The sequence below is a fragment of the Centruroides sculpturatus genome, unplaced genomic scaffold, assembly GCF_000671375.1.
Source record: "Centruroides sculpturatus isolate CEXI.00-Female unplaced genomic scaffold, Cexi_2.0 scaffold99, whole genome shotgun sequence".
Classification (NCBI taxonomy): Eukaryota; Metazoa; Arthropoda; class Arachnida; order Scorpiones; family Buthidae; genus Centruroides; species Centruroides sculpturatus.
This window is the reverse complement of record NW_019384321.1, coordinates 758,737-770,396: the sequence shown is the minus strand read 5'-3', so window position 1 is coordinate 770,396 and position 11,660 is coordinate 758,737. Positions and strand designations below refer to the sequence as shown.

The window sequence follows — 11,660 nt, the reverse complement described above, 5'->3', positions numbered from 1 at the left end:
CCAAACGCCCGAGTTTTATTATCGCTATGTAACATGCCCGAGATATCTCGGGCTTGGGGCTTAGGAAAACTTTTCTATTAGCGAACCCTTTGTTAAATATTTCGAATATCACCACTGATTCCATTAATTTTTTTCGTATTAATTAAGTAAAAAAGCACTTCATCTTTTTATCATATTTTATTATTTAAAAAATATAAATACAAATTTATTATTTTAATGAAGAACTGGAATTTGAATCTTTCAGAGCAACACGCCGACTATTCAGCTGTTAGAAATACTCGTAATATTCAAAATAATTTACTTAATTTCCATGAAAAACGTTTAAAAATAATAAAAACTAAATTCAAAATTTTTAATTAAAAATAATTTTTCAATATGCAAAATAAACAATAAAACTTTAAATGTATTTTTAAATCATGATTTAATATATACGAGTTGGTAATGGCTATTTTTCGGCTACTTTTTAAAATTGGTTAATCGTAATCCGATAAACGGTCTGGCAGCAAGTCTTAGTTTGATTTTTTCTTTGTACCTATGTGCGTCGTGTCGCTTTTGTTCTCGCGGCGATTAAGTTTTGAGTCGTAGTCATAAATGAGAAGGACTTTCATGAGAAGGTCGAAGATGTTAGTTTTGTTTGAATCTCCGGCAGGATGTGCAATATTTAAGGTAAGAATTAAACAATACTCCAACATTTCTAAAACTTGTCTTTCTTTGTGTCGCTTTTGTCTTCGCACTTGTGCAGTTTAGTTAACTTTTATTATTTATAACCTAAAAAATTAATTTTTCAGGTTATAAATTATTTTCAGATTGAAAATTTCTTGAGTAAATTAAAATTATAAATAATTTTAATATTTAGAAAACTTCTCAATTCATTTCTTCCGTTTTCATAAAACATCTTGATACTCTATATCATTTTCTTTTACATTTTAAAAAATTTATTGTTTTAATATCCAAGTAAATTAAAACATGACAACTTAAAATAATATTTTAACAATAAGACAAAGTTTACTAAATTATAAAATTAATTTGCAATAATAATTTTTACAATTTGTACTAATATCAGATGTGGTTGAGAATTATNAACTTAAAATAAGACAAAGTTTAATAAATTCTTTTTAATTATTAAATTAATTTGCAATAATAATGTTTACAATTTGTACTAATATCGGATGTGATTGAGAATTATTAATATATATTTGCCTCTAAAATTTAATCCATGAATTTTTTTGTAGTAAAATCGACTTGCCATTGATCTTTTGCTGATAATTGATGCTTTTTAACAGAATCTATAGCCCAAGATTTCTCTTGAAAAATTAATTTTGTGATCTGAAATAATTCCATTAAAAATTATTCATATGAAAAATTAATTTTGTGATCTGAAATAATTCCATTAAAAAATTATTTATGTGAAAAATTAATTTTGTGATAAGTGCTACCCAAACCACCACTACTACTACTATTTACACCATAGACTTCTATGCATACTTTTTTTCAGCGAGTTTTAATAGAATTTGTTGCCAATAAACATCCAAGAACAGCCAGTATGTCGTCATCAGATGCCATGGCCGACTGACTGAGAGACAATGGCATAGTGAACAAAACTGGCGCCTGGGGCACGACACTATATTGGCACCCCTCTCCTCCATAAACAAATCTTGTTTGTCTTGGAGACCATTTGGTGCCACTCGCAGAGGGGTGCCCTACTTGCCCCACCCTAGCTACATCTCTGCTGAGAGATTTACTTCTTTGTGTATGGGTGATAGGAAATTCTGAAGTTTCCCAAGGTCAGACACCCTCAAAGGATTAACTTAACGTGTATTAAAGGAATGGCTGCCTTTAGTAATGAATCGTTGGAAAATAGTCTTGCTTAGTGCGCATTCTCTGCGGTGATGACGTTTCGAACGAAACTCTAACGAAGTTCATGAGGGAAAGAGTTAGTTTACTTCGTTAAGAAAATGGCGCCTGACGATATCCGAAGCAATCTGAGAAAAATATTTTGGATAATGCTGCAGTAGCAACATTCATATCTTTAATTTTAGAAACATCCATTTAGTTATAAACAAATTGTTTGAAAAGTCTAACGAAATAAGAATAACGATGACGTCATTCTCGCTTAACTCGTTCTACTTTACGAACGTGCTCTAAATGTTGGATGTGTCGCGTGACATTTGTCGGTGCCATTTGGTGACGTGACTACTGACCAAATGGCACCGACATCTTTCCCAATAATTTATTCTTTTTGCGAAGAATTGATTGATGTAAAAAAAAAAATAGCAGGCCTGCCAGTGGCCAAGTGGCTCCATTCCCTGAACATTGAGAGGTTGGTCATGGGTTCATGCCTTGCCAGGATTGACTAGCCACATGGAGTGTTTTAGGTTTTCTCCACCTCTGTAATGCCTAAATAGTGGCCAGTTACTCTTAAAAGACCTGAAAGGCATACAAACCCCTTAGGCCAGGGCTACCCAATTCATTTTGGAGGCAGGCTATAATTTCAATTACATGTCAGTATGATTCTCTAGGTGGCCACCTAGTGAATCATACTTGCTTACACTCATGATTCTTCTATAAATGGATAGGTATTTGAATCAAACAAAGCTTTAAGTTGCACATGTTTTAATAATACCTAATAAAAAATACATCAATGAGACCTATAAAGGGGCTTATTAGCTAATAATCTTTCAATAATTGGTGATAACAATTTAATTTTAATACACGAAAGTAGAACAAGTGTAATAAACGCATAGATTAGGTATTAACAGCGGTGTGGCAGTGACTCAAGTCATAGTTCATTCCGCATTCGACCAATCATGTCACGTGGCGGTTGGCATTATTGGTAGCACGACATCGCACATGGTGTCAACCAACTGCTACTGTGGGCGGGCAAATTCAAATGTGTTGGCGGGTCAGGTTTGGGCAGCCTTGCCTTAGTCAGATCACCCAAGTATTGCCTTGCTGTAAACTTAACAGAACAAACAAAAAAATAGCAACAATAGGCTATTGCTTAAATTTACTTGGCACATTACAAAAAAGAGGAGACACTTTTAAGTGAATTATTGTACTGAGTGTATATGCAAATATTACTCAACTTCAAAATTAATTAATGTCTTTAAAAACCCTTCTGTAAATTGCTTTGACCTGTTCAATGTAAGCTTCTTGCTGTTTGGCAAACAAAGCCCACTCAGAGTTGTAGCATGTTGGTGGAAAAGTTGTCGTCAAAGAATCCAAAACTGAAGAGGCTTCAGTCCAGTGATTTAATAGTAATAAATAGATAGATATTACTATTATATCACTTCTTTATATAATTGAGATCTGTAGAAGTTTTTAAGATGTTTGCAATACTCAGCTTCTTTTGCAGTGTGAGAATAGGCTTTGTCATGATGGAAGACAACTTTGTGCATCTTTTTCAGGGTATATACAAGGAATTTCTCTTTCTAAATATGGCTTTGCTACATTGCTGATTTTAATAGTTGGCATTCACTTTAACTTTATTAGGGACTTTTATAAGAGGAAGTGTTCCTCTTCCAATCATTCCTTCAAAGATCACGAAACCTTCTGACCAGCTCATGTAGCATTCTGCCAACTAAATTTTGGGAAAATTTTGATCAGGAAAAGAGCAACATGTGTTCCAAACTCCTTTGCAGTGGCTTAAATAGAAATATGCTTCATCCAATATCACCATAAATTCAGATCTACCTGCCGTTAGGTGTCATTACATACAATTTGTGAACATTTGTCTTGCAATTCTGTTTGTGTTCTGCAGAATGGTGGTGTACTTTAGTCTTTTATACTTTTGTTGCTTTCAAATCCTTATGAATTATGTTTTGTGCAATCCTCTGGCAAGTTCCATTTTTCTTGGAAATGTTTCTGATAATTGGAGTGTGTGGTGTAGAAAGTAGTTTGCAGACCTTCTCAATACTGGCTTAGTAGTGTGCAGGCCTAGATTTTTTCAAATGATCCTCATTTTCCACATTCCATCATTTTTTTTTAACAAGAACTAATAATAATGCATACCATTTTCTGACTTATAGCAATGAAACTACATTTTAGTGATTTCATGATATCTCTGGAAGTCAACTTCTCCTACTTAGAAAGTATTTTTACATGGACATGAATATTCCAATTTTATGCAGTGCCATTTTTTCGAATTTTTTGTATAAACAATTTTACAGCATCAAAAAGAATTGTGGGTAACTGAAAAGGGTCTTGTGAATTTCAGTGTTGCCAATTAAAAGATATAACAGTAAAGTTGAGTAATATTTGAGTACACATCCTCGGTAATAGCTGAAACGTGGTCTTGGTCATATGAAGTAAAACTTAAACAGTAAGGTAATGATTGGAAACATTCTGATTTATCCCAATCTAAGAAGTTAAGAATAGTGTGTGAAAATGTCATGGTTATGATGCTTATTGTATATTGTTGGTTTGTACATGTGAAAATATACAGTGGACAACAGTTAATTGCAGTTATTGTGGATCATTTGTAGAACATCACCATTTAGAATTGTTTGGAAACACTTACCAGTTGGCTAGTTGATAGTGGGGAATGATATCAGCGGTGGTCACTCTCTAACTCATCCTCAAAGATTGGTGGGTCTTGTAGCAACTGGTAAATCACCAGAAACTTTTATAGGTGGTGTCTTGTCTCAGCAGTCGAACTAGTAAGCATTTCCAAACAGATCTTAGTCAATTATGTGATATATGCAATCTGAGTCAATGCAAGACCTACTAATCATTCTGCACAATAATGTTAACTGTCATGTGCATGGCAAAGATACAGTATTTTTTCTAAGTGAAGCTGGAAAGTACTGGAACATCCCCAACTCATTTAATATTGTCAGGATTTAAGATCTTTTGTGAATTTTAAAGCTTCAATTTTTTTCCCCAATCATTATTTCCCTTCTTCCTCCAGTTTCCTCCCTTTGTGGGAGATTGAGACCCTTTTTCCCTTCAATTTTCTGCGTCAATTTTCGAGAAGTGACCTTTTACACTTTCAAATACGTTTCCACCTTCGTTATGATCTATAAGTAAATAGCCAATTAACAAGAACCTAAACTTGTTACTCGGGTAACAAAAAGATCACCGACAAGGTGATTCTGAACTGAACAAACCCACACACTTCCTATTTCGTCTGATTTTAACATTGATAACACCAATCAGATGACTCACCAAATGAACAATTATTACTAAAGTTGCACTACATACCCTGACCTTAGCCACCTACAGCAATTAATTCCGTGTTGTTTGACAGCTGTTATCAATTTCATGAGGTAGAATGAGTAACAATACTGGATAGAAAGAAGTAATAAATTTGATGAAATGTTTGATTTCTGACAATTAGCATAAACAAATGACAGACCCAAATTGGACTTGGACCACCTTGCCTCAGAAACCCCGACAGTCCTCGTGCGAAATGGGTATAAAAAGGAGTCATACCCATGCCTCGGGGTGATCGCCATAGGAAAGCCTCCAGGCTGGTAAAACAATTCGGACCTCTACTCCACTCTCCTGAAGAAAGACTGTCTGGAACTTGATCACCACAGCATAAGAGATAATTACTCTTATGCTGTGGCAAGAAAAACTCCCTCTCTCTCTCTCTCTTGGTTATAAGTTATATTAATGTTAAGTTAACTTAAAGAATTTTGGGGACCCATGTATCCAATGGACAACGTATTCAGCATATTCTTACCGATAAAGGTCCAGAACTGCAAAGATCTATCAACAAGAGCAAAGAATCATTGTCACAACCTAGAAATTTTAACTTTTCATCTATTGTATCTATTTGCTTTTGTACTCGCTTTGTGTAAATTTTTGTTGTTTATTAAATATGTTATTTTATATGTCCTGCCTGTCCTCCTTGTGTACTATCAACACTTTATCCTGACCTCACTAACCCTCCCACTCGTTTACAACATAGGCCATCTCCTGAAGCGAAGAAAGTAAGAAGGGTCGAGCTACTGCTCAGTTATCACAATATGAAGACCTATAATTTTGATTTGATTACAAAGGTCAAAGAAGCTCTACATGAAAAATGGCTTCACAATGAAGATGAGATCAGGGGTGACATCCTGTAAAAGAATTCAGCATGTGGAGTAAAGCATCTTCTGAGGATTTGTCAAAAAGTTTTTAAATAATAGGGGAGAAGAAATTCCTGCATAACTGATTTATATAATAAAATTATATTTTGAAAAATTCTTTTGCCATGACTTAATTGACAGTCTTCATATTAAAGTTTAAATATACTTTCTAGTCTTATAAATAAAAAAATTCATATTTTTAACTTTCTTTTTATTTATTTCAATATTAAATTAAGTTGTAATTCTTATAAAATCTTATACAGTAATACCCTGAACTTGCACGATATGGGGGATCAAGTGATAACCACGTAAGTCAAATTCGCATAAATCAGGGTATAATTTCGCAATTTGTCTAAAATCCAAGTTGGGTGTATGTAAGCTAATAAATGTTCTCGTTAATCTTATCTCATCTTTTGATTCGTTCACGGTTACAAGAAATCACCACATAGTCTCTCAAGTCTCCGTAGATATAACAAAAACAGAAATAAATAACACAAAATAAATTGTAGCTGTGTGTCGATTCTGTGTGACACGTCCAAACATGTAAGCTGAACAATAGTGTGGGGGGAGTGAGTAATTACGAGTTGTGTGGCGCTCAAACAAAAGACGAATCGACGAGATTTGAAAATCACAAAAGTTAGGGTATTACCATATTTCTGAACTATATAAATACAGAAATAGAAATTGACATCAAAATTTGATTTATTAATTATATAAGAATATGTTGAATATATTGTCTTTGACTATCATAAGTTTAGTTTTAACAAAAGAAGTTTAATTAATCTTGTAATTATTCCTTACTTTTGTTTATACTATTTATCAAACACAAACACTGAACCAATTTACAGTGTGGAACAATCGACTAATCATAAAAAAGGGGTTCGAAAACGTTTGTTTTTTATGACTAGTCGATCGTTCCACACCGTAAATTGGTTCAGTGTTTGTATTTTATACTATTAAAAGAATTGTAGAAAAATATGTTTAAAATATACTGCAGTCCTTAATTAGAATTAATTGATTTGAGTATTAGAGAGAACTTGTTAAAGTGTTACTATGTAATAAATTTAAAACTTATTCTTAAATTTTTATAATTAATTGATTAAATACTGGATTTTTTTGTTCAAAATAGGATAAGTTGGATATAAACTGTGTTTCAAATAGTAATGTTCAAGAACTAATGAGGTGTATTAGATCAAAAATGGATAGTTTAATTTCTGGTATACCAAGTAGTGAAATGGCAAAAATGACATTATGTTTTACTTACAGGTAAGTAAAAATTAATTTTCGTTTGATACAATTAGTTTTTTTGAAGTACAGTATACTCTTGTCAGTTTAAATTAATTATTGTATAGGATAATTCAGGTTAGAGGAATATAAAGCTAAGGGAATATTTATTTATTTATCTAAATGACATTATGGCCATTAGCCTTTTCCAGTGTCAAAAAAAATACAGATATAAAAATAATCAACAAAACAAACACACAAAAAAATAAAGAACAGAAAAAAGAAAAAATACACAAAACTAAATACAGTTCAAATTTTTAACAACTTGTCTAAATTGCCCATAAATTCTCAAATCTTTATATTCTTTTTTTAAAAGCATTCCAGTTATATATGAATTGGTAAATTGGTGCATCTCAGCCAAAACACTGCTTAACTTTTGGTAGAATTAAATTATTTTTCCATGGATAATTGTAGTTAGAGAGCCTAAAGTATGGGGTGATCGCCATAGGAAAGCCTCCAGGCTGGTAAAACAATTCGGACCTCTACTCCACTCTCCTGAAGAAAGACTGTCTGGAACTTGATCACCANATATAAAAATAATCAACAAAACAAACACACAAAAAAATAAAGAACAGAAAAAAGAAAAAATACACAAAACTAAATACAGTTCAAATTTTTAACAACTTGTCTAAATTGCCCATAAATTCTCAAATCTTTATATTCTTTTTTTAAAAGCATTCCAGTTATATATGAATTGGTAAATTGGTGCATCTCAGCCAAAACACTGCTTAACTTTTGGTAGAATTAAATTATTTTTCCATCGATAATTGTAGTTAGAGAGCCTAAAGTATTTATTTAACTCATCACTTATATAAAATTCTTTCCTGCCAACCTTTATTAATTTAAAGCTGTCTAAAAGAGCTTGTTTTTTATATAAAACTTTTAATTTGTCAGTATTGGTCTGGTTATAATAAGAGGTCACAGAGAATTATAAGGTAACTTGTATAATGTTCTAATAAAGGTTGTTTTGTATCATTTTTATTTTTTCTTCATTTTGAAAAACGTTGTACATTATACTTCAACTGATTAATTTGTATGTCCTTCTGTGTCTTAACTACAACAATAAGCAGATGTTTAATCTCTTGCCAAAACTCGATTGAGGAACATATATTAGAGAATTGTCTGTCATAGTAATCTACCTCTTCTTTCCTAATTTTATTTCTAATATCCTTGCATAGCCTTCTCACTTCTGTTAATCTTGCATGTCAATCTCCTGAAATACAACACTTGTTTAATTATTTAAACACCCTCCTCTTCTGGCTAATTAACTTTATTCTATTGCTTGAGATAATTTTTGCCAAAAATGCCTTTTGCTTTATCTTGGGAAGATATTAATAAAAATCTGCAGGATATCTGAAAGTAATCCATCAATTGGTTAACAGAAAGATCTGAGGAATAATAGTAATCTCAAGCAAAACAAGCTGACAGTGCATTATGTAAAAAAATGTATTGACATATTATTTATTTTCCTACATGTTTTTAACGAATTACCACCTATTTCCGTATCTTTTCTTGGGAGAAAGAAAACTATAGGCATACGATCCGAAATTAAGTCCTGATGAATTAAAAATTCTGACTAATATTGGTTAACCTGAAGTCAATCAAGGAGTGAGTGAGTGTCTTTATCAAATCTGGTTGGTTGCTTCCAATCAGCCAAAAATGATAAATTTTCAGAAAAGCTTAACAAGTCACAAGTACTTATCGAAGAATCTTTAAGAAGGTCTATATTAAAATGGCCAATGATAAGAAATTTATAGTTCCTTAATTTAGTAATATTGAAATGAATTATAAAATTTAATACATTGAAAAATAAACTGTGGTTTTAGCCAGAGAACAGTAAATAACCACAATCAAAACTTTATTGATAGATATTGTCATCACATCTATGTATTTTTTAGTAAATGTCAAATTAGGTATTACCTCATAAATCAAATCCTTATTCATATACAAAACTATACCTCCATGTTGGTTAGGTTGTCTTTCGATTTTTTCCATATTAAAATTATTTATTTTAAATGGAGAGTGAGTTTCATTAGTCCATGTCTCACAAAAAGTTAGTATTCCAAAATTACAATCATATCCAGAAATAATATGATTTATTTTCTGATATTTATTATTTTTTATTATTTAAGCATCCTACATTACTATAATATATAGTCTGTCCCTATCAAAATTAGTTATCTTATGTTTTAATAGATCGTCCATCAGGAAATAAACTTTCAATATACTCAAATGTAGACACTCTTGAAGGTGGAGAGGTTGCTTTAACCTTTATGTAAATTATACCATTTTTAGTCCAAGTATTTAATATTTTCCACTCCTTTAAAACTCTTAAGTTTTATAAAAAAAAAAAAAAAAAAAAGTTGTAAATGCTAATAATGAGTAGAATCATTAAGTATGACCCTACATAGAATATGACACATGACCCCGTCTATCTTCCCATCCCATCAATCTTTAACCACCAAAATTTACACACACACCAAAAAAAACCCTGAATTTTTTTTTGCATTTCTCAACGTTTTAAGATCCTGAGTCCAAAAATGACAATTTTGACTCCAAAAATGTAAATATCTTGGGGATCATTTCTTACCAGAGTCAGGAAAGTAAAAAAGTAGTTTGTACAACAATAGTGGAAACCTTCGTGAATTAGCATGTACCATAGCGGCATTAGAGAAAACTAGTGACATCTAGCAGTTCGACTAGAACATTAACACCACAGANAATTTTTTTATTTTAAATCTGAAATATCAGTAAAAAGTCTTTTATTGTTTATCTCTAGAGAGTTAATATGGTCATTAATTTTATCAAATTTATCTGATAAAAATTGAATCAAATCCTTTATGCTTTTATTTGTTTGATTTATATTCTCCAGATAAATTATAAATTTGTTTAATTTCTAAAAATAATTTATCAAACTGGGTTGACTTGTTACACTTGGGTGTCATTGGAGTGAGCACTAGGTTACATTGCTTATTATTACAATCAATCAGTTTGTTACTAACTGGAGAGATAAAGTAAAGTTGCTCACCTAAATCATTATCTTGTCCCAATTCCAAAGTTGAATTTACATTTCCTTTTGTAGTCTTCACTGATCTACAAGATCCACATTTCCAACTTTTTTTTATAAGTTTTACTAAATTTATGGAAAGTAGCACAACCAATACCATAACAATAAAAATGAGCATTTTTCAAACAATGTGAGCATGAAAGTGAATCAGTATTCAAAATTTTAAGATTACAGACAAAACATGAGGAGTGACAGTTATCCATGTCAGGATAACTGTATTTGGAGGGCTGACGTGACTATAATACCCGTTAGCAGGACAGAGGTGGGTCCCTCGGATGCGACATCTTACCAAAAGACCAGCGACCATAATACAGACAAATATGTACATTAAAAGTTTATAATATAATGTATTTGGTACATAAATTTATATTAAAATATGTAGTTTATATTAATTTTATTGATGCATCATATTTAAAAAAAAAAATAATTACAGTATTTGGTTTTTTTATTTATGGAAAGAAAATTAAATGGGTTCAGATTAAGCAGAGTCGATTAGTGAGAGTATATAGTACATTATTTTCAATGATTAAAATATTACATACTGTAAATTCTTGATGTTAATTTCTCGTCACTACCTCTGAGAATATATTCAAAAATTCATTTTTTTCTAAAATGAAGAGTTTGTAAACTAAAATATTTCTTTGTTGTTTTATTTTGTGTATGGCTTGGCTCAATACAGATTGAAATTCAATCCCGATGAAGGTGACACAATGATCATTCAAGCTATTTGTAAGTATTCTTTAACTATAATACAAATAATAATAAATTACTTATTTTATTTCAAATGAAAGTGCTAGACTCTTAAAGAGAAAAAGCACAAGGTAGTTTTTTAAGTTATTTTAGAATGTTTTAGTATAATAGGTTACAATAGAACTTTTTAATTGTTTAAATGATTTTAATTTGTATACAAAATTTATTAAAAGTGATTATTTCAATAAAAAAAATGTATAAGTAAATTTAATAAATGTTAATAATCTAACACTTAAATAGAAAGTGGAGTGTGTGTAATTTTCGACTTTATATATATATATATATATATGTATATATGTGTGTGTGTGTGTGTGTTGCAGTCAAAACCAGTTTTTAGTTAGGATGCATTTTAACTAGTTGAAACTAGTTTATACTGGATGTCTTTGTTACATCTAGAATTTTCTAGTTGTAACTAGAATTTACTGCTGTACATATTTGGATTTTAGATGAAACTAGTTTTTACTTTGAACATTACTTAAAACCAA

General features: G+C 31.1%; 1 protein-coding gene across 1 annotated transcript; it reads left to right on the top strand.

Moving 5' to 3' along the window:
* Positions 1-524: 524 nt before the first annotated feature.
* Positions 525-11,228, top strand: LOC111625753 (nucleolar protein 58-like). The gene is made up of 3 exons (XM_023368981.1): positions 525-666; positions 7,204-7,340; positions 11,105-11,228. The coding sequence occupies exons 1-3, from the start codon at positions 592-594 to the stop codon at positions 11,211-11,213; spliced, it is 321 nt and encodes a 106-aa protein (XP_023224749.1). The 5' UTR covers positions 525-591; the 3' UTR covers positions 11,214-11,228.
* Positions 11,229-11,660: the final 432 nt, after the last annotated feature.

Bases quoted from the DNA above. Each gene is read 5' to 3' on its own strand.
- LOC111625753 (XM_023368981.1), top strand. From the start codon at position 592: ATGAGAAGGACTTTCATGAGAAGGTCGAAGATGTTAGTTTTGTTTGAA. The intron at 667-7,203 runs GTAAGAATTAAA...TGTTCAAAATAG, and splicing joins CAGGATGTGCAATATTTAAG to GATAAGTTGGATATAAACTG. The intron at 7,341-11,104 runs GTAAGTAAAAAT...GGCTCAATACAG, and splicing joins ACATTATGTTTTACTTACAG to ATTGAAATTCAATCCCGATG.